This window comes from Gorilla gorilla, chromosome 10 (assembly GCF_029281585.2).
Source record: "Gorilla gorilla gorilla isolate KB3781 chromosome 10, NHGRI_mGorGor1-v2.1_pri, whole genome shotgun sequence".
NCBI classification, from domain to species: domain Eukaryota; kingdom Metazoa; phylum Chordata; class Mammalia; order Primates; family Hominidae; genus Gorilla; species Gorilla gorilla.
In genome coordinates, this window is record NC_073234.2 from 145,156,198 (window position 1) to 145,180,343 (window position 24,146).

The window sequence follows — 24,146 nt, forward strand, 5'->3', positions numbered from 1 at the left end:
CCAGTGGTTTAAAATGCCACAGCTTTATTCTATATCATAATTTTGTGTAGCAGGTATATGGGCAGGGCTCAGTTGGGAGATTCTTCTGCTACACATGGAGCTTGACGGAGGTCACTTGGTGGTATTGAGTTGCTGGATGGTCTGGTTTAAAGGATCAAAGACAGTCTTACCCAAGTGTCTGGTTGCCTGACAGGAGAGGCTGGAAGACAGCTCACCTGGTTCCTCTTCCTCTCCATGTAGTCTCAGAGTCTCTTACATGGTCTCCCAGAAAAACAGCTGGATTTCTAATATGCTGGCTCAGAGTTCCAAGACCAAGTGATCCTGGAGATGCTGGGAAAAAGTCAAAGCTTCCTTTGATCTATCCTCAGAAGTTCCAGATCATCACTTCTGCTACAGTCCACTGGGTAAGCAATTCACTAAGGCTAGTACAAATTCAAGAGCAGGGGATCAGAACCCATATCTCAACAGTTAGAGAGGGTCAAAGAATATGCAACTATCTCCAATCCAACACACTCTCATCCCACCTTGCATGAGGCCTTGAGTGGGAGGGGACTCTGCAGCTGTGATTGGATGCACTGAGCTGATTTTTGGAAACATCTGTCTCACTATTTAGCTGACTCCCTCCCCTAGTCTTTGTTCATGCTAATGTGTTTTTCACTTAAAAAAATCAGTTTACTTTTTATACCTTCCGATTTGAAGGAGGGACGGGAAGGTGACATCTCACTTTGCTCTGCTATCTTGCACTAGAATGTGCTGAGTTAGGTGTTTCCCTGAGTTATCAAAGAAAATGCCTCCTAAGCAGCTTTGACCATGGTCCTCTTTTTGTTTCTTCTTTATAGTTTAAGTCAGAGGTAATCTGCTACTTGTCAACATCAGCCCTCTTGGAAAACGAATCAACACTGCTTAGTTTGAAATGGCCTTAAGTAATCTGTTCACATTTCAGCTGGTCCCTGATACATTTCTTGGTAGATGGAATTGATCATGTACTGAAGCAAATGTGGTGCCACCAAGTGTGCTCAAGGTTCACCTTACTCTGTTTATACTCCACAACACCTGGATAAGGTAAGACCCCAGGAACTGAGGCTCAGTGAGCTTCAGTGACCCTCCCAAGTTGAATAAGTAGTGAAAGTGTCAAGACAGGTGCCCAGAGCTGCAACTCTGTGACTCCGGGCTCTTCCTCATAAACCCCATGTGGTCCCCAGCAGGCAAACACTGCCCTTTTGTTTTGAAAATGCCATTTCTCCTGATAATTATTAGGGTGTAAAGTGCTTGGAAGGGCCACTGCAGTGTTTAATGGCCTTTGGATGTCACTGTAATTTGCAGTGACAAATAAGACTTGCAGATTTTGTTGGGAGGCTGAAGTGGGTGGATCACGAGGTCAGGAGATCAAGACCATCCTGGCTAACACAGTGAAATCCTGTCTCTACTAAAAATACAAAATATCAGCCGGGTGTGGTGGCGGGTGCCTGTAGTCCCAGCTACTCGGGAGGCTGAGGCAGGAGAATGGCGTGAACCCAGGAGGTGGAGCTTGCAGTGAGCTGAGATCGCACCATTGCACTCCAGCCTGGGCAACACAGCAGGACTCCATCTCAAAAAAAAAAAAAAAAAGAGACAGATTTTGGTCATGGTAGATACAACTTCACTTGATCTGCTCTCAGAAGCACTGACTTAAGTTGGCACCTTGTCCCTCCAATGCAAACACCACATGCTCATCCTTACGGCATCAATCACTCAGGAAAGGCCTTGGCAGCGTGCTTTATTCACTGGTAATCCCCAGCACCAAGCTTAATCTTCAACAAATATATGTTAAATAAAGAAAATATTTTAGTTAGCTCAGTCTCTTTAGTGCTCTTAAAGAAAAAAATAAAAAAGGAATCTCGCAGTATCAGTGCCTGCCTTCCTATTTCACATTTATGAAGATGAATTTTCCAACACATGTGCTCTGGGGCTGCATGTTAGAAAGGGTAGGCTTTCAATATCTTAAATTAAATTCTCTTATAAACTATAGGGCCTCTGGCCAGTTGTTTAACCGTTTTTGTATTTCAGTTTGTGCCTCTTCTGAAAAATGTAAGTAATAATAGCACCTACATCATAGAATTGTTTTGAGGATTAAATGTGCTTAAAAAATTAAGCACTTAGAACAGTGCTTGGCACAAATAGATATTTAATGACTGCTGGCTATCATTATTGCATTCAGCAATCTCATGAAATTTCCCAAACCAAGCCCATGATCCCTGCATTCCTAAGAGTAACCCAGAAGTGGTACACAGGAAAATTAAACCTGGATGTGATGAGGGGATATGAAGACATTCCATCTACAACCTGGGTGGACATTCCCATGAGTCTACATGGACAGATGACATGTAGGACCCAAGCCCACCCCACTTCCTCCTTGCCATGACACTATATAGTCCTCCACCACTCCCAACCCCTCATCAACCCAGAATGTAGTAATGTACCTGAGATGGGGGCGAATTAAACTCTGATGACTGAGACTGAGTTCTCTCACAAACACACATCTATCCTTGCCCACTCAAATTTGCAGACCAGAATTCATACTAGCCATCATATTAGTATTCTACTGGATGCAGTGATGACCCAAGAAGGAACTAAGGGCCTTTTCCCCTTGGTTGCTTTGAGTCTTGTTGAAAAGCAGACTATCAGGTAGACCTATAGTACAGGGTGAAGCTATGATGAGCTACTCCTGCATAAATGAAAAGTCAACTCAAGGTTACAAAGTGTGAACATCAGTGACTGGATGTGGACATAGCCAAAGAAGACCATGAAGAAATTTAGTTGCAAAGCAACCTCTTCTGTCTATAAATCCCCCAAATAATTCTAATAATAATAAATTCCATTTAAACAAAAAAAGGCAGATATGGTTTGTCTGTGTCCCCACCCAAATCTCATCCTGAATTATAGTTTCCATAATCCCCATGTAACATCAGAAAGATCCAGTGGGAGATAATTGAATCGTGGGGGTAGTTACTCCCATGCTTCTCTTCTAGTGATAGTGAGTGAGTTCTCATGAGATCTGATGGTTTTATAAGGGGCGTTTCCCCCTTTGCTTGGCACTTTTCCTTCCTGCCATCATGTGAAAGAAGACATGTTTGCTTCCCCTTCCACCATGATTATAAGTTTCCTGAGGCCTCCCCAGCCCTGCAGAACTGTGAGTCAATTAAACGTCTTTCCTTTATAAATTACCCTGTCTCAGGTAGTTCTTTATAGCAGTGTGAGAATGGACTAATAGAATAAATTGGCACCACAGAGAGTGGGGTGCTGCTATAAAGATATCTGAAAATGTGGAAGCTACTTTGTATCTGGGTAACAGATAGAGATTGGAAATGTTTGGAGGGCTCAGAAGAAGAACAGGAAAATGTTGGGAAGTTTGGAACTTCCTAAAGAGTTGGAGGGCTCAGAAGACAGGAATATGTGGAAAAGTTTGGAACTTCCTAGAGCCTTATTGAATGCCTTTGACCAAAATGCTGACAGTGATATGGACAATGAAGTCCAAGCAGAGGTGGTCTCAGATGGAGATGAGGAATTTTTTGGGAACTGGAGTAAAAGTCACTCTTGCAATGCTTTAGCAAAGAGACTGGCGGCTGTTTTTCCCTGCCCTAGAGATCTGTGGATTGAGAGATTGAAATGATTTAGGGTATCTGGAAGAAGAAATTTCTAAGCAGCAACGTGTTCAAGAGGTGACTTGAGTGCTGTTAAAAGCATTCAGTTTTATGTATTCATGAAGATATGGTCTTGAATTGGAACTTATGTTTAAAGGGAAACAGCATAAAAATTCAGAAAATCAATGACCTGAAGATACAATAGAAAATAAAAACCCATTTTCTGAGGAGAAATTTAAGCTGGCTCCAGAAATTTGCCTAAGTAATGGGGAGCCAAATGTTAATCACCAAGAAAATGGGAAAAAATGTCTCCATGTCAGAGACCTTCACAGTAGCCCTTCTGAACACATACATGGAGGCCTAGGAGGAAAAAATGGTTTCTTGGGCTGGGCCCAGGGCCCCCCTACTGTATGCAGCCTAGGGAATTGGTACACTGCATTCCAGCCACTCTAGCCAGGGCTAAAAGGGGCCAAGGTACAGCTCAGGCCATGGCTTCAGAGGGTAAAAGCCCCAAACCTTGGCAGATTCCACATGGTATTGAGCCTGCAGGTGCACAGAAGTCAAGAATTGAGGTTTGGGAACCTCTGCCTAGATTTCAGAGGATGTATGGAAATCCCTGGATGTCCAGGCAGAATGCTGCTACAGGGGCAGGGCCCTCATGGAGAACCTCTGATAAGGCAGTGCAGAAGGAAATGTGGTGTTGAAGCCCCCACACAGAGTCCCCACTGGGGTACTGCCTAGAGGAGCTGTGAGAAGAGGGCCACTGTCCCCCAGACCCTAGAAGAAGACCACCAACAGCTTCTGCCGCATGCCTTGAAAAGCTGCAGACACAATGCCAGCCCATGAAAGCAGCTGGAAAGGAGGGTGTACCCTGCAAAGCCACAGGAATGCACCTACCCAAGGCCATAGGAGCCCACCTCTTGCTCCTCAGTGTGATCTGGATGTAAGACATGGAGTCAAAGTACATTATGTGGGAACTTCAAGATTAATTACCGCTTCATTGGATTTTGGACTTACATAGGGCCTGTAGCTCCTTTGTTTTGACCAGTTTCTCCCATTTGGAACAGGTGTATTTACCCAATGCCAGTACCTCCATTGTATCTAGGTAGTAACTAACTTGCTTTCGATTTTACAGGCTCCTAAGCAGAAAGGACTTGCCTTTTCTCAGATGAAACTTTGAACTTGGACTTCTGGGTTAAAGCTAGAATGAGTTAAGACTTTGGGGGACACAGTTGGGAAGGCATGACTATGTTTTGAAGTGAGAGGACATGAGATTTGGGAGAGGCCAGGGGTGGAATGATATGGTTTGGCTGTGTCCCCACCCAAATCTGATCTTGAATTGTAGTTCCCATGATCCCCACATGTTGTGAGAGGGACCCGGTGGGAGTAAGTGAATCATGGCGGTGGTTACCCCCATGCCATGCTGCTATTCTCATGATAGTGAGTGAGTTCTCATGAGATCTGATGGTTTTATAAGGGGCTTTTCCCCTTTGCTCAGCACTTCTCCTTCCAGCTTTCATGTGAAGAAGGATGTTTGCTTCCCCTTCTGCCATGATTATAGGTTTCCTGAGGCCTCCCCAGTCCTGCAGAACTGTGAGTCAATTAAACCTCTTTCCTTTATAAATTACCCAGTCTTGGGCAGTTCTTTATAGCAGCATGAGAGCACACTAATACAAAGACTAAACATTCTTAAAAAAATTCCTTTTATAAAAGCAGCTGGACTGAACCCCATAGTCTAAGGACACAATGGCAGATAAAGGTGTTTTACTCTCACATTTCGCCAAAGCAAATCCCACACAAGCACTCCCTGGGAGAACTTCCTAAAGCCACAATGGAGCCAGTAATACTATTTATGTTCACGTCCATTCATATTGATTTCTCTCTTCCTACATTTCTTGGATGTTCCGTCAAGAGGTGAATACTTGAAGATGAGGGTTGAGACTCTGCTTCCCACAGGACCCCATCAATGGCACTATCTCAACTCCCAGAGGACTGAAAAGACTGCGGATGAAATGTTTCTACACGCTTTTCGGGTTTTTCCTTCTAGCTGTTTTTCAATCAAATGGGTATAAAAATCTCACTGCACTAGACTCCTTTAAGGTTCCTCGGATGTTATAGGCTATGACTCAATAGGAGCAAACTGCTCCTTTCAAATGTGTTTATCTCAAATTCCTTGCAAGGTTGTCCTGAGTACTGTCTGTATCAGTCTGCAGAGTCTCCGGGGCCTTGTGGATGGCACAGCACTGAGCTACGGCACCTGTCTCTTCTGTACTTGCAACAGAAGTTTATGTAACATAAGAACAGTGGGGTCTTCAGGGATACTCATGCAACATTACACAAAGCATATAAAGGAGGAATGTGAGGTCGAATGTATGCAGGTACAAATGTCAAATCTCCTTTTTTGGGGGAACAAATTAATGTCAATTTCCTAATCTCTACCATAGAGAGGATAGTTCATTGAGGAGTCTGCAGTGAACATCTGTCATGTTTTAGTCACCCAGGTTCTATGCCTGCATCCTGAGAGTTCCTTGAATTATCTGAGGAGGGGTAGTAGTTGTCCCACATTGGTGTTGATCTTGGTGGGAGGGTGAATGCAGGAGCCACTTCCAACTGGGTTACTGGAAGAGTTAGGTTGTTTTCTCTTCCTCTGGCACAACCAGGGGGATGAAATGTGACTTAAGCTTGACCAGAGGACATTTTTTTCCTAGCACTCTGAAGTTTGAGCCACTGACAGAGGCTGGACAGATGTTCACAGGAGCATCTAGGGCTGCAGCAGAGGCTTGTTGGTATAGGCACTCCTCGCTACAAAACTCAGTTTAGGCTTCCGAGGTCTAGGGAGCAGTTTTGGGTCCTGCTTGGCTCTGCATCTTCTTCCCAGCCTTTCTACTCATCTCTGGAACCCCCAAGAGCCTGCCAGTTGGCCAGAGTGAATTTCTATTGCTGAGTAACAATGAACCACCTGTTAGGACATTGTAGGGAGATTACATGAAACCACAGAAAACAGACCCAGTACAAATTCAGGAAAATGGTAGGCACTCACTGTTATTACATTCCTCTCTCTTCCCCTTTCCCTAAGAGGATCAGAGCACTCACATTGTTTGACACATAAATGTGTGTGAAGCCATAAGCCTTGACCAAAAACATCTGACAGCTCCAAAGGAGCCACAGCAATCAACTGAGGGAGAGGGCCTTGAGCTGGAGCCACTGGGCATTAACATCCTGAAAAGAGAATTCATGAAACTGTGTGCAAAGAGGCTGTCCATATGGTTATATGGTGGCATTTTTCACAAACAGGCATTTACTTACATGAATCAATCATACAGGAGAGAGAGAGAGAAGTTTAAATAGTTTATTTAAATGTCTACTTTCCCAAACTACCTAATCAGTTTATCTCCATAATAATGAGTTGGTAGAGATGTAACCAGTGATTCTCAACTCCAGCCGCACATAAGAATCACTGCGAGAGCTTTTTAAAAACCCTGAAACCAGGGCCTCACCCCAGACCAAGGTTGGGGTCAGATGGTCCTAATGAGCTGTTGCTATTGAAAACAACTACCTCAGTGCATCTCAGTTCCTGAGCTCCTCTCATGGTGCAAACACCTTAATGTGCTTGCATTTGACTCTGGGTTATTTTCCACACATGGCCTTGAAACCCACACCACCGCTTCATGTAGAGCCTAGCCAAAGAACCTAGTCTCTGACCCAATGCTAAATGGAAAGTAGGTGGGGTGGAATTATGGGGACAATGACATCCACTCATCCTTCCAATATTTCATGAGTGACTGTAGTGTGTGAGGTATTATACTAGATAATGAAGAAACAGCAGCAAACAGATCAAGTCTTCTGCCTTATGGAGCAGACCTTCTAGTGAATGGAAAACTAAACGATATGTGCAATTTAAATAATTTCCAAGAAAAAATTGACAATACAATGTCACCTTAAATCCAAATGCAGAACCTTCCTCTATGCAAGAGGTGAATTTGCTCTATGAATATTTACTCCCACAACCATAATCTAGTCCAGGATTCTCTAACCAGAGGTTATTGTGTCCCTTTGGGGATATCTGGCAATATCTGGACATATTTTTCAGTCGTCAAATGGGTGGTAGCAGTTAACAGGCATCTAGTAGTCAGAGGCCAGAGATGCTTCTCAATGTCCTACAATGCACAGACTATCCTCACAACAAAATATTATCTGATCCAAATGTCAACAGTATGAGGTTGAGAAACCTACTCTACTCAAACCAACCCTACTCAAACTTAGCCTTGGGGGTTGCCTGACTTCTCCAAGGTCACATTGTGACCTTCTAGCAAAACGTGGAACAGGGGCAGCACTTAAATATCACAATTCCACTATTTTTACTTAAAAGCTCCTGCTTCTGAATTGCACCTTGATTCCTGATCAGATATAGAGAAAATATATTCTTATAGCTGAGAAAAATGGGGCACCAAAAATCTAGACATGGTTTAACTCTAAATATTATACAAGTTCTCAGAAGAAAATGTAGATTCTGTCAGCCTAGAATTGGCTTCCCTGCCTCTCTAAGTGAACACAAGCATGTCATGTCCCAACTCACGAAACCTAAATGCTCCCCAACTGCCTGCAGCATGACTCTTTGTAAACTGACTCCCAATTCTTCCAGTCACATTTCACATAACACTCCCTCTTACATCTGAACTTCAATTCTACCTATTTCTTGCACCTTTGATTTAGGGCATTGGATGAGTTTCTTCTAAGCCAATTAGCTTCTGGGTTCTAGGTTGGGATCAATACTGTCCTAGGGCTTCACGAGCCATACCAATGCCCTTATAATAAATTCTCATTTTTCTTAAAACTGATTCAAATCATGTTTCTGTAACTTCCAAAACAATGGTGTTAAGAAACACAGTCCTGGGAACTACTGGTTTCAGCTCTGATGTGTACATGGCTTGGAAGTCATCACAATTATTCTTACAAGAAAAAGGAGGAAAAACTGAAAAGCACTACATTTTCTTAGACTCATTGGAGAACTGAGGTTGTAGGACAAAGTGCCACTCCCAAATATGGAGAGACAGATACATTCAAGGAAGAAATAAATGACGGTAAAATAATTTTTTCTTTTTCTTAATTGATCAACATATACTGTTTGTTTAAGCAATAATAGTAGTGATGAATCACAGCAATGCTGCAAAGGACATGAGGGTAACCGGGAAAACTCAGTTGTAAGTTACCTGTGCTACATGGGAAGTATTACAGTGCTATATGAAATTGACTCAGATTAGTTAAAAATGTATATTAAAAATTTTAGAGAAACAATTAATATTTTAAGTAGAATCAGTACACCAAGAGAGGATAGCAAATGTAATCACATAAGATACTGGAATCAGGCAGAAAAAGGGGCAGATACAAAACAAAGAACACATGAAATTAATACAAAATAGTTAAAAACATGATCAATATTAATCTAACTATATGAAAAGCATTTAAATGTGAACAGACTAAATATACCAATTAAAGAGAGATATTGTCAAAGTAGATTAAAAAACATGATTTGCCTATATAATATGTACTGAAATTCCACTTTAGCTCAAAAGACTTTAACGAGTTAAAAGTAAAGAGAGAGAAAGATCATGCTAACGATAATAAATAAAAGCTTCAGTATTTACATAAATTCCAGACAAAGCAGATTTTACAAAAAGGAAAATTATCAGGGATAAAGAGGAAGCATTACATAATGACAAATGGGCTAATTATCCAAGAAGTTACAACAATCCTAAATGTGTATGCATCTAACAAATGCACAACAAAATATATGAGATAATCACTGATAGAACTTGAAGGAGAAATAAACAATCCCCCATTATAGTTGGGAACTTAGCACTCCTCTGTGAGCAACTGATAGATCAAACAGGCAGAAAATCAGTAAGGATGTAGATGACCTGAACCCACTATCAATCAACTTGATCTAATTGACATTTATGGAATATTCCATCCAAAAGAAGCAGAATACACTTTCTTCTCAAAATCACATGAAACATTTAACAAGAAAGACTACATTCTGTGCCATGTAGCCTTATATTTATTTACCAAGAAAGATTACATTCTGTGCCACGTAGACTTATATTTAAAATAGAAATTATGCAAAGTATTTTCTCAAGCCACAGTAGTAATTAAACTAGAAATCAATACTAGAAAGATAGATGGTAAGTCCAACAGATTTTTGTTAATTAAAAACACACTTCTCAATAACATATGAATCAAAGAAGTCTCAAAAAAAATTTAAAGTATTTTAAACTAAATTAAAAAGAAAATATAACTTACCCCCAATTTTGAGATGCAGAAAAGCAGTGCTTAGAGAAATATTTATAGCATTAAAAACATATATTAGAAAAGAAAATCTAAAATCAATAACCTAATCTAAAATTAATTAGTGTTAAGTGTAGACACCTAAAGAACAAATTATACCTGAATCAAGCAGAAGGAAATTATACAAATTAGAGAAAAAAATCAATTAAATTGAAAATAGAAAAGCAATAGAGAAAATCTACAAAACCAAAAGTTAATTCTTTGAAAATATCAATAAAATTGATAAAATCCTACTCAGGCTAACAAGGATAAAGAGAAGACAAAAATTACCAATAACAAAAATGAAAGAAGAGTCATCACTACTGATCCTATATAAATTAAAAGGTAAGTTTTCTTCTTTGAGATATATTGCACACCCTGGGGAATACAGTAGGTAATAATGCAGTATACATTTTAAATTGCTAAGATATTAAATTTCAAATGTTCTCACCACAAAAATGGTAAATATTTGAGGTGATGAATATGTTAATTAGCTAAGTATTCCACGTTGTATTCATAAACCATAATATCACTTTTTACCCATACATGCAACTATAATCTTTCAATTTATAATTAAAAATAAAAATTAAAACAAAAGCAAAACAACTCCTCTCAAAAAATAATACGAAATACAGCAGCTAACTCTATACCCACAAATTTTATAACTAGGATTTAAGATAGATGGATTCCTTGAAAGACACAAACTAACAAAACTCACACAAGGAGAAAGAAATACGTAGCATGAATAGCCCTATCTATTAAAGAAGAGTAAATTATTAACTCCCCCAAAAATGAAATCACCAGGCTCGGACAGATTCACCAGTGAAAATTTACGAACATTTAAGATATAAATAATACCATTTCTACACACTCTCTCCGAGCAAGCAGAAGCAGAGGGAAGATGTTCTAACCGTATTACCAAAACCATATGAAGACATTCAAGAAAAAACAAAAGTGCAAACTGGTATCTCTCAGTAACATGAGTATTAAAATTCTCAACAAAGCATTAACAAATTGAATCCAACAATATATAAAAAGAATTACACACCACACTCAAGTGGAGTTTATTCCAGGTATACAAGGCTGATTTCATGTTCAAGAACTAATCAGGATAATCCATTCACTGCATTCACAGGCTGAAGAAGAAAGATCATATGATTATGTCAACGGCATAGGAAAGAAACTGCCCACTTTTCAATGGGGTCGTTTGTTTTTTCTTGTAAATTTGCCTAAGTTCCTTGTAGATGCTGCATATTAGATCTTTGTCAGATGGATAGATGGCAAAAACTTTCTCCCATTCTGGGTATATACCCAAAGGAATATAAATCATTCTATTATAAAGATATATGCATGCGTATGTTCATTGCAGCACTATTCACACTATTCACAATAGCAAAGACATGGAATAGACCCAAATGCCCATCAATGATAGACTGGATAAAGAAAATGTGGTACATAGACACCATGGAATACTATGTAGCCGTGACAAGAAATGAGAGCATATCCTTTGCAGGGGCATGGATGGACTCGGAAGCCATTATCCTTAGCAAACTAACAAAGGAACAGAAAACCAAACACCACATGTTCTCACTTATAAGTGGGAGCTGAACAATGAGAAAACAGGGACACAGAGTGCGGAACAACATTCACGGGGGCCTGTCGGGGGAGGGCAGTGGGGGGAGAGCATTAAGAAAAAGAACTAATGCATGCTGGGCTTAGTACCTAGGTGGCAAGTGCAGCAAACCACCACGGCACACGTTAACCTATGTAACAAACCTGCACATCCTGCACATGTATCCTGGAACTTAACAATATATAATTTAAAAACAAACTTGACAAAATGTACAATAAGTTTTGATAAAGAAAAAACTCTTAGCAAACTAAGAAGGAAAGAGAACTTTCTCAACTTCATAAAGAACATGAACAAAAAGCCTATAGGTGATGTCGTACTGAATGTCGAGAAACTAGATGCTTACTCACTAAGAAGAGGAATGAGGCGTGACAAGCCCTTCTCACCATTACTATTTTACATTGTACTAGAGCCAAATGAAAGAGCTCTCAATAGCCAGAGTGGGAAAATTTGAGCAACAAAATTCATAAAATAATATTAGATTAAACCCAAAGTATAAAATAAATATCCAGGTGTTCTCACTGAAATAAGTACATTATTGAATAAATACATAAACGAGGGAAAATAAGCAAATGTCCCCTGCAGCATTCTAAATAACTTAAGCAGCTATATTGCCCTCAAGGGGGTGAAGTATCACTTCCCTCTTTACAATTGTGAGCTGGGCATAAGCACTTCCTTCCAAAGCATAGCCTTGGGAGAATGGGAAAAAAGTAACTTTACGGTGGAGAAACCTGACAGACCCAGCCCCAGCCCGGTGCTGGTGAGGTGGGATAGGTGGCCGAGGAAACGACCATGTCCTCAGGATATGGCAACCTTGGGACCTTACGATCAATAGAATAAACCTCCCCATTAGCACTGTAGTCAAGCTCATTGAGCAGAGCAATCTTCAGTAGGGAATTTCCCCTGTAGAGAGCATGCGTATTTTGATTTTCCCTGTCCTCAGGCAGACTCTTTGCTTATTATAATAGTAAAAAAACACACCCCTGGGTGGAGATTTCGGAGGCTAATGAGACATGCGACGTATGAACAAGCTTGTACAGCTACTGCGCATGTGCACCCAGAGGACCTCCCCCAGACATGCTTCTTAGTAACACCTCTTCCCACCCGCTCATGAATAATCACGTAAGGCTCCCATAAAGGGAGTCTCCCTAGTGCCCGTCTTTGCTGTCTCATCCTTAGGAGCAGCCTGCCTTGAATCTTCTCTCTGGTGTACTATCTATACTAAACTTAACTTTCAAAATATTTTATTTTGCAATACATTGTTCTATGGTGCATTTCCTTTGCTGTGTGTCTCTTGTTTAAATTCTTTTAAACTAAAAAGGCAAGAGAACTGGGGTCTCACAGCAGCCTTCAGCCCTGGAAGTGAACATCAACAGTAGCAAGTCGTATGGGCTGTACGCACCCTCGATGTGATAAACATGGCACTTTGCCTCTGTGGTTTTCCTCCCCCAAACCCATGATCCCAGTGCAATCAGGAGAAAGAGCATCAGACAAATCCCAATTGAAGGACATTCCTCAGAACAGCTGACCAGTAAGTCTCAAAATGGTCAAAGCCACCAAAACCAAAGAAAGTCTAAGAAATGGTCACAGCTACAGGAGTGTTAAAGCAAAATAAATATGGCCTGAGAAGGACTCTATTTCCATGTTTGAGTCCTTGTGGATGAACTGCAACCTAGCTTAATAGGCAGACAAGATTGAAAACCTAACTTCGGAGTATGCGCCTGTAACAGTGGCTGAGTCTTGGCCAATCCCAGTGGCCATACTTCAACCAGTCATAGACTGCTGAGTGTTCAAACTGTGTTCAAATAAGGCAAACACTGAGCTGTAACCAATCCAGCTGTTTCAGTACCTCACTTCCGATTTCTGTACATCACTTTACTTTTTTGGTCTATAAATGTGTTCTAGGCCGGGCACAGTGGCTCACGCCTGTAATCCCAGCACTTTGGGAGGCCGAGGCGGGCAGCTCACGCGGTCAGGAGATCGAGACCATCCTGGCTAACACGGTGAAACCCCGTCTCTACTAAAAATACAAAAAATTAGCCAGGCATGGCGATGTGAGCCTGTAATCCCAGCTACTTTGGAGGCTGGGGCAGGAGAATCGCTTGAACCTGGGAGGCAGAGGTTGCAGTGAGCCGAGACCACGCCATTGCACTCCACCCTGGGTGACAGAGTGAGACTCCGTCTCAAAAAAAATAAAAAATAAATAAATAAATAATGCGTTCTGACCACGAGGCACCCCTGCAGTCTCTCTGAATCTGCTGATTCTGGGAGCTGCCTGATTCACAAATCATTCATTGCTCAATTAAACTCCATTGAATTTAATTCAGCTGAAGTTTTTCTTTGAACAGGAGTTCCAGGAGACATGACCCCTATATGTAATGCAGTCTCCTGGATGGGATCCAGGGACAGCCGAGGGGGGCAGTAGATAAAAACGAAGGAAATTTGAATAAAGTATGGACTTTAGCTAATAATCGTGTGTCAATATTGGTGAATTGGGACAAATGCAGCACACAAATGTAAGGTATTAATAAAAGAGGAAACCAGCGGGGACATATGGGAACACTGCAATACGTTCACAGGTTTTTTGTAAAGTCATATCAGTTCTGAAATTAAAAGCCTGTCCGCCTCTCGCTCTTCTATTTCAAGCAGCTCTATCAATCCCCACTAGGGTAACAACGGGAAGTACAGTCCCAGGTACAGACCACAGGTCACTGGACATTGGTATAATTTGAATACACCAACATCTGTCCTCTTTGTTAACAGTGCCTCAGTCTTCACGAGAGGAAAATGCCTCATCTCATGGGATGTATTCTTAATGAAGGGTAATTCGAGGAACCATTTTACTTCATGGAAGCTGCATCTGGTCCCTCTCCTACCCCTGGCACAGCCAGCTAGCAGACAGGTGATTCAGCAGGGGCTGCATGGAGGTCTCTGCAGCTTGTGTGCGGATAACCAGAGGAACTATTGAAGGAATTCACTGTGAGGGCGGGAGAGAGTTGCTGAGAGGCTGCTGTGTCCACACGCAGCCACCAACCTCCATCAGACTCTGCATGGCCAAGCTGGGTCCCATGATATCCATCCAGTAAACTGTTTTATTTATTATTTTTTTCTTAAATTAGCTGGAGTGTGATTTATGACCTGCAACTTAGAATATCACTGGATACACCAGGGCATATTTTACCTGAAACAGAATAAGAAGAAATCCTATTCTGGGCCAACACAGGTTCAAAGGTTACATCATTCAAGTGAATTAAGCTCACAGGGTCAATTTCAAACCACCGTATTATTTCCTAACAAGCTGTAAGTCTTCGGCATATCTGGCTACCAAAACCACCAAAGAATATCGTCTGAGCCTCATCAATGCCAGGCTCACTTCTGCCCCTTGTGAAACACTTGTATTTTATTCTCTTGCTATCTCCTTTCTAAGCCTCACCTTTGCAAGAATATCTGCTTAGTAAGGTCTCATTCCAACCTGGTCTTAAAGCCAATCACAGTGCTAGGCATATGGCGCTTAACAAGTTCTTGAGCATTTAAAACTGCAGAGACCTCAGCAAAGTGCACATATTTGTTAATAATCAGCAATTCATTCATTCATTCAAGAAATTTAAGGATGTCTCTGCCTTTAAGAATAGCCCCTTCTCTGAGCTTGTTCCACTGTTCTAGGCCCCCCGGCTGACTGTTCTGGGCTGTTAGGTAACCAAGGGAATGCTACACCTTTACTGGGTTCCAGCCTTCCATTTGGATCTGAAGACCAGAGCTCTTTGGAAACGGACTCCCTGTGGTGAAAAGCAACGAAAGAATAACTGGTGAGGGCGTGAAAGAAGAGCCCCAGTTCTTATCTTCCTCCAGGCCCATGGCAGGTAAGTAGAGACTGGGATGCGTCTGAGCCTTGCTCTCAGTGGGGGAGGGACACAGGAGAATGTGTGGCTAGAAGAATATAGAAGAAAGGGTTCCAGTGCTGTGGGATGCTTTAGTTGTTCACTTGAAGGAAAACATTTTCTGGGATTGAATGAGATCGTTAGATGTCTCAGGAATGAAAGAAAGCGTTTTGCTTTTCTTTTCCTGCAGATGTCACCTTCAGAAGATAGAAGCAGCAGGGTAGAACAGAGGTTGTAAGATGACAAACAGCCCCACCTGGGTTTTCTTGTTCTTAAAGAGTGAAACACACACGCATATATACACGCATACAAATACACACACAGAAAGAAGCTAACTCCTGTGCTTCAGCCGTCGCATGCCCCTGAGTGCCCCTGAGATCACAGGCACGCTGCCGGGGAGGTGTACAGTGGGTGGTCAGTCGCTATCAACAAAGAACTCAAACCGCAGCTGCTGCATCAGTCCATGATTTGCAAATGTGCATGATGCATATTTGCACAGTCACAATTTGGAGAAAAGCACCCAAGGATACTTGGCTGGATCCTTGAGGGTTATTTATAGCAGATGGCCAGAGAGAACAGACGCAAACCAATTCTAAATATTTGGAAGCTATGCTAAATTAGTGTCAAATTGACTTCATTTAAAAAGATATACAGTTTTATTATTTTCTAATTATAGGGATTCAAGCTAAAGGATAATAATCTTGCCAGGTCCAAGTTAACCTCCGGCTGTTTACATAAACACATGAGACTCATCCATAATCAGAGCGTTTTAAGTATGCAGCAAGCACATTATTAATGCAACCTCTTAAAGAAACAGTGTGGCATCGTACCGAGGTAAACAGATATTCATGAAACATTTCCTTCATTGTTGTCTCATCTGGAAAACTGATTCTTCAAATTGAATTGACATTTCTAATTGATGGGCTCTGAACAAATATACTTTTGCTGTACTTCCCAAATTTTCCAAACTTTGACCTGCGAGTGGAGCCACCAAATTTAGAAGCTTCAAATGCATTTGCTTGTGAATTTGCCAAGACTTGGAGCCTCATATTGTGCAGCCACACATAGTGAATTTCTCTTGGTTTGGTTACAGACTGCCAAAGACAAAAGCCACCCTTGGACCCTAATGGATATGTTTAGTGTGTAATAAAGTCATGAGACACAAAGCTTTTTGTGAAATTCAATGCTACACACATCACTGCTTACACACGCACACACACACACACACACACGCTGCATGTAGCTATCATCTCCTGAGAGTCAAAGCTTCATGGGATTGCAGTGTTTAATCCTGCGTTCAGAAAATCAAGTCAGTCGTTGGCGGACCTAAAAAATGGCAGACGGTATGAAACAGTGTAAGATCAAAGCTCCCCTATTCAAACTTTTTGTTTCCACCACCAAAATATTTCTCTACGTAAGCAGCCATCCTCACAAAGAATACTATGTAAGACTGTTGAACCCAGAAAAGTAAAACACAAAGCTAGCAGAACTCATTGAGGACCTGTGGCCAGCTGGATCTAGATCCGATTTCCAGAAGGACGGAAGGGAACGCTGATGAAGGCTTGGCCAGCACAGATGTGTTCCTGTACCCTAAATCCCTGCAGCTATTCCGCGAATGGCACGTCCAGCCAGGCCAAGGGTTTTTACCTTCCAGGACTTAGCCAAGTTCAGTCATTAAATGCATGTCCATTAGGTGCTGTTTCTTTAGTTAAAATGGGCATTTCTAATACTAGGTCACAATCAAATAAACTTAAATGTGCAAGGTAGAATCAAAACGGTGATTTATTTTCTTAAACTCATCCACCCTTTAAACATAAAGGAAAAAAGGGGAGGGGAGAGGGGAGGGGAGAGGGGAGGGGAGAGGGGAGGAGAGGGGGAGGGGAGGGGAGAGGGGAGGAGAGGGGGAGGGGAGGGGAGAGGGGAAGGGAGGGGAGAGGGGAAGGGAGGGGAGAGGGGAAGGGAGGGGAGGGGAGAGGGGAAGGGAGGGGAGGGGAGAGGGGAAGGGAGGGGAGGGGAGAGGGGAAGGGAGAGGGGAGGGGAGAGGGGAGGGGAGAGGGGAGGGGAGAGGGGAGGGGAGAGGGGAGGGGAGAGGGGAGGGGAGAGGGGAGGGGAGAGGGGAAGGGAGGGGAGAGGGGAAGGGAGGGGAGAGGGGAAGGGAGGGGAGAGGGGAAGGGAGGGGAGGGGAGAGGGGAGGGGAAGGGAGGAGAGGGGAGGGGAAGGGAGGGGAGGGGAGGGGAGAGGGGAGGGGAGGGGGAGGGGAGAGGGGAGGGGAGGGGGAGGGGAGAGGAGAGGGGAGGGGAGGAGAGAGGGGAGAGGGGAGGGGAGAGGGGAGGGGAGGGAGAGGGGAGAGGGGAGGGGAGAGGGGAGGGGAGGGAGAGGGGAGAGGGGAGGGGAGAGGGGAGGGGAGGGAGAGGGGAGAGGGGAGGGGAGAGGGGAGGGGAGGGAGAGGGGAGAGGGGAGGGGAGAGCGGAGGGGAGGGGGAGGGGAAGGGGAGGGGAGGGGGAGGGGAAGGGGAGGGGAGGGGGAGGGGAGGGGGAGGGGAGGGGAGAGGGGAAGGGAGGGGAGGGGAGAGGGGAGGAAAGGGGAGGGGAGAGGGGAGGAAAGGGGAGGGGAGAGGGGAGGGAGAAAGAGAGAGTGAGAAAGAAAAGAATAGAAAAAAGAAAAGAAGAAAAGAAAAGCTAGAAAAAGCAGCCATAAATCCCATATGAAGGGGAATAGAGAGCTGGTCATTATTGGATGAAGTTTATAAGCCCACATATGAAACATGTCTTACATACAGTTACACTCCTCATTTCAGGAGTCATAACACACATTTCATTACATTGCACATCAGGTCAAATTGTTGAGTTATGTAGCAGTGCTAGGACATTTTTAATAACCCAAAAACACTTCTACTAAACAGCTGTTGTAATCAAACTTGCCTGTGTTGAAAATAAAACGAAAACTATATAATGAAAATACAGACAAGCCTAGGCAAGTAGCTTCTCTCATACGTTATATTCCAAAGTGAAAACCAGCCCATATTTATTCTAAAGTACACAGAGCTTATTTTCAATGTCTTCTCTTTGGTAAGTTCTTATATAAGAAACTCAACAAATTCTACTGTATATTCTTCACACATTATGCTCATTTATTTTTTTGAACACTAAGTTCTATTTCCAGGGAGAAACAAAATGATAACTTTGAGGTTGGTACCATATTATACTTAGAACTTACATATCTGGAATAGATTTTGAGTTGGCAAAACCGTGTTCCCTGTCCTTTCTGACAACTGTTGCCATTTCATTTGCAGTCTCATTTCAGCTGTGAGGCATTTAACTCTCCCAATTTTGAAAAGCCTTCTTGGATAATTTTAGCATTCCCAAAACTTGCTGATAATACCCTAAGCTAAGGGAAAAGGCGTACCATCAGCAGCCCCCCGGCTGCCCTATCAATGGCTTGGAAAATCTATTAAGACGAATATTCTCACAACCCAACTGACAACCCCGAACGATCAGACTGGTCTCTGTATTCCACGGTGCAGATGGAGTTTGTAAAAATGGGAAGGCCGGCTCTACTTCGGTGAGCGATAACACAGCTTTCCTGGTCAAACAGCTTCTGGAAAACACCACCTGATCGACGGGCGGGTACAGACAGACATTGGGAAACGACTTACCTCAACGTGAAGCGATCTTCAGTGGAATTTCTGGAGATGGAAACAGGAAAAGTCAGCACGTCCCCTTTCCTCACGGTCTTTGGTATATAGTGGATGGCCACGCTGTTGTCCAGACGCAGTTCTCTCAGGGAAGGTTTCCTGTGTGTCTGATAAAGGAAGATGCTCCCGATCCTCTGCAAGGGGGGCCCGGACTCATCGATGTCACTGTGGCCTGTCCGGATCCCACGGCTTCTCCTCGCATCTTCCCTGACGCAGTCCCCTCTCTCACCCCCTGGGTGCACGGTGTAGTAGAGCTCCACGGGGGTCCCCTCCGGCTGGTCCACGGACTTCTTCCTCCCGGCAACCACCGTGGGGGGGCTGAACCAGCTGGACAGGAGCTCCAGCTCGGCCACGCACAGCCCCAGGTCCCCCTGCAGCCGGCAGCTGCCCCGCACCTCTCGGGTCTCTCGGAAAGCAAAGACCCTCAGGCACGGCAGCTTCTCCCCGGCGCTGCGGTCGTCCCAGTCTCTGCCCACGATGTGGAACAGAACCTGCACTTTGGGCCGGCTCGGGTAGACTTTGTCCCGCAGGATGTGGGCTTTTAGTTTCCAGTTAAGAGAAAATTTGTTGGTGAATCCAAATGGGTTGGAAGGTAGCATTAAATCCTGGGGCACCACTTGCTCGATGGAGAAAGGCCCGTAGCTGGCATTGAGAACAGGCAGCCTCCTGGATTTGTAAATCAGAAATGACTCCACCCGCGACTGCAGGCTGGAGTTCCTCATGATATCCTGGTTGGCCTCCTTCAGGAAGAAGGAGACGTCCGCGTTGTTGATGTGGTAGGTCACGGGGAGGTAGGTGGGCAGCAAGGAAAACCTCTGGATGCTCTCAAGGATCCCTCGACCTTCCGTCACTGTGGGGAGGGAATCGCAGTGCAGGCGTTAGTAATGCTAAGGTCCTGTTACCAGCATTTCAGACATCTGCGTGCCCCCTTCATAACAGAGGACCCTGTCTTCGCGCCAATTATGCAATTCCTTATCCAAACCTCTTAATCCAATCTACTCGCTTCATATTATTTGTTTCAGAAGAAATAAATGCCACCAACCTAAGTAGAAAACCAGTATCATTTAACCTATAAAAAAGTTGAGCATGCAAATAAATACAATTCAAATAAAGTTTTAAAATTTCAACTCGTGGTAATGGTGTTTTTATGGGGTTATGGTAAAGACTTGCTCTTTTTCTGATCAAAGGAGAGATTAGCAAGTGTTAGAAAGCTGTCACAGACAAGCTACCATCGACAGAGAGGCACCGTCCCATTGACTCAACACAGACTGAGATTGGAAACAGGAATGACTTCCTCAACGCCTGGATCGATGCCACGTCCACATTCCACCTGGACATATTCTTTTGTGTTCCACCCATATGCACGTTCTGCATTTGAGGACATGTCCAATGGGAAATGCTAACAGACTTGGGGCACAAATACACGCAGATGCACCATCAAAAATCACATGGACAGTGGACACCCGCCGCCAGCTGGAGTTAAGGGGAGAGATGCAGCGAAAAGACCTTGGAAGGATATATTGGGAGGGGCCCTCTAGAAATAGATGAGATGAGGTGACCACGACACCAATGTGTCAGGGCCGGGCGTACAAAGCAATGCTCCAAGTCATCTGTGAAACACTGGACCCTGAACCTAAGAAGCACGGGAAGGGCAGCACCTCGCTTCCATGCCAGCCACATCCTGTGGACACTACGCCGTCACCAACGAACAAAATCCATTGTTCATTTTTCCGCACTGAACGTATCTCTCCCTCAGGAGGAGAAAAATCCAAAATGTTATTTTTACAAGTTGCCTTATATTCTGTAAGAAAAAATGCAGGCAGAGCAATTGCATAATCCAAAGAACCAATTTAAGGAGTTTTAGAAATGTAAACTATTGGCTGGGAACACTGACTTTCTAGGCAAAGCTCCACAAGTTATGCTGAAGCCCTTCTCATCAGTCACCATGTAATTATCTTTGATTACTCGGACACTCATGGCGCCACCTTTCTCAAAGGCCCACGCAAACACACATCTGGAAGCGTGATGCCTTCCCGAGTCAGGACCCTTCTTGGCAGTCATCCGCCAGCAGCTGAGAGAGCCAAGAGCTCGGAGGCAGGGGTCCTGCTCCCGGCTTTGTGAGACGATGAGCAGGTCACTGACCCTCGTTGTTTCCCATGGACCCATTGGTAGCATGAGGGGGCTGACTGGAGCACTGTAGCCTCAGCCCAGCTGTGATAACACAGGGTGTCAGGCTGCATCCAGTTTAACTTCTGGACAAGAAGTTCAACGCATGTATTCAACCTGAGTTTACAGAAAGCCCTGGATGAAAAAATCTCTCCAATCGTCGGCATGACCAAACTCAGAGCAGGCTGAGCTTCCATATCAACAACTAAGGCTTGTCTTGGACTGAACCATTTGAGACTGCTTATAAGTGAGCAGTCTGCATCCACCCAAATGACAATTTCCTAGGGTTCAACGTCATAAATATGGATTGTTTTCAAAAATCAAAATATCATAGATATAAAAAGGGACTCCATGCCTTAAAAAGATTACATGTTTTAACTTTATAGAAATAACTCCTGATTGATATTATCTCTAAACTTGTATCTTCACATGTGAGTTATAGTAAAAACAAAGAAGAGACAGAGAATATTTCATCCCCTCTCTGGGCACCCTCTCCCCATTTGCCTAGCCACAGTTCTGTGACCTCTCTGGCTGCATTATCAAAGTCACCTCGCTGGGATCCTTTCCTTGACTGTATGATTCTGGGTTATGGTCTCCATCTGGGTTTTTCTGTAGCATCCCCAGCTTCCTGCATCAAAACACGTTATGCTTTGCTGTAATTCTCTATGCACTCCAGTGTGTGATATGCCAGGGAGCAGAAATGACACGCAGGGCTTTTTTCTCCGCTGTATTCACAGTCTTTAAGAGAGTGCCTGGTAAATGTCAGGTACTCAATAAATATTCGATAAACACGTGAATGAATAAATCAACAAGTGGATTATGCTTTTTATGTCACAAAGAGCAGATTCTGTTTTTACACTAGGATGTTATTCACTGTCCTCTTGGCTTCCATCACTGTGATCGGAATCCTGGATCCTTTTATCCCATGAAGAGCTCCGTGTAATCCTGGTGATACGGCACTAAGGAAGATGGGCCTCTCCATGTAGTGAGACTGCTATAAGACCTACATCAATTGATACAGTGTCCCCTGTTGTTCAAAACACATCTTGGCACCACTCAGAACAAGTACCTTGAGCTGCCTCAGCACTCTTTTGCCATTCGTGCTAGAAACAGCCAAAGCCAGACAACCAAATTACAGATGCTTAAATGTTAATGCCAGACACCAAGGCTCCGTGAACTTCCCTGTTGAACATCTGACCCCGACTACTTGAGGACATGAAACCTAATTGTGCAGCTAATTACACATTCCAAGGGCAATGACATCGGGTCCTCTGATTTTATTCAGGAAAGCAATAAGGCAATCAGGGGTCACTGTGAACATCATTTGAAGGGAAGTAACTTCTTAGCTTTATTCCACAAATGGTCTATTAGTCATTTTGCCTGGTATCTGACCTAAATGTTTATTGCTTAAAATTGCTCCATTTTGACCTAAAGCTAGTGTCACTTCCTTTTTTTTTTTTTAACTAATACTACAAAAATAATGCCAATTATGGTCCGCGATGCACAGAATGAACGAAGTAAAACTCATTATCCTCTCATCCTTACAGGAGTGGTTACTGTCACTAAAGGACATGATTTTTATTTAACATAAAAATTAGCAAAGTGTTAAATTACAAAGAAGCTATACACAGTAAATCTCAGCTAATAATTCGCTAAGGACAAAAATTACTTTTTGATTGGGTTCCGTGGCTGTAATTCTTACTTGAAGGAGAGTGACATGTTCACAAGTTGAAGCAACTCAGTGCTCTGGGAGAGACTTTGTATTAATTTTAACATTTTTGAAAGGATCATTTTTCCCTGAATAATACTTTTTTAAAAAATAAGGGAAGAAGGCAATTTGAGCACAAGACTCTCAATTTTCCCCTACGTGGACTCAAAAGCAATAACTAATCGAATATGGTAATAGGCAAAAAAAGAAAATCTACATCCATGCTGAAAATTAGGTACAACCTGCATGCCATAGACTGCAAGAATTACTGGGACTCACAAGGGACTCAAATACCTCACATAGAAAACAGAATGATTAGGGCAGCCAGATAAAACACAAACACCTAATTATGTTTTGATTTCCAGTAAACAGAAATATTCCATAGGGCATGCTTATAATTAAAAATAAATATTTTTAAATGGTGTTTTTCTGAAATTCAAATGTAGCTAGGCGTCTTGTGTTTTATTTCCCAAATCTGGCAATCCTCAGCATGGTATTGTCATAGAAAGAAAATAGTTGTCCGCTGAGTAGATAGCTGTAAGATATCTGATATCTAGGCAGCTGACAAATCTACCCTGATATCTGCAAGAGCAAAGGCCATGGGCCATGTGGGTGCTCCCGCACCTGACAATATTCCCAGTGCTGGGAGCCAACCAGCTTTGCCATCAGCTGAATCAGAGACCCAAGCGTAGGGGGCGCCGCGCTGCACAGAAAGCCCTAAAACATCAAGGCGTCTTGCTGACGCTGTTCTTCCCTAACAGAGACAGTGATGGGGGCAGGAGTTTTGACATAGCCACACTGTGCTCCTGGAATGAGTCCAAACCTAAAATCACTTACAGGAAACCAGTGCCCATGTGGCCCCTGCACCCAACTCGCAGAAGGCACCTTGGAGCAAGGGATCTCCCCTGCTGGGCATGTCAACACCCCAGAGCATCCTCACCGTCCCCCCGGGGATGCTGGGTCATATGGTAACATGCAACGCCAATGCAAACAAGGCTGCCCTCGGTGAAGGATATGTAAATAAACAAAAACAGAAGGAGAACAGGACCTACGAATAAAAGCTGCAGAGTAACGAAGGAAATTCAGAAAGACATTCAAGAAGTAGAGGAATAACATACCTTTGAAG

At 43.2% G+C, this 24,146-nt stretch overlaps 1 protein-coding gene across 1 annotated transcript in view; it reads right to left on the bottom strand.

Moving 5' to 3' along the window:
• Positions 1 to 24,146, bottom strand: part of TMEM132D (transmembrane protein 132D) — an 825,211-nt gene that overhangs the window by 607,962 nt on the left and 193,103 nt on the right. Inside the window, exon 2 of the mRNA XM_019039446.4 lies at positions 19,108 to 19,996. Coding sequence (XP_018894991.3) covers positions 19,108 to 19,996 — 889 coding nt within the window. The remainder of the gene's footprint in view (positions 1 to 19,107; positions 19,997 to 24,146) is intronic.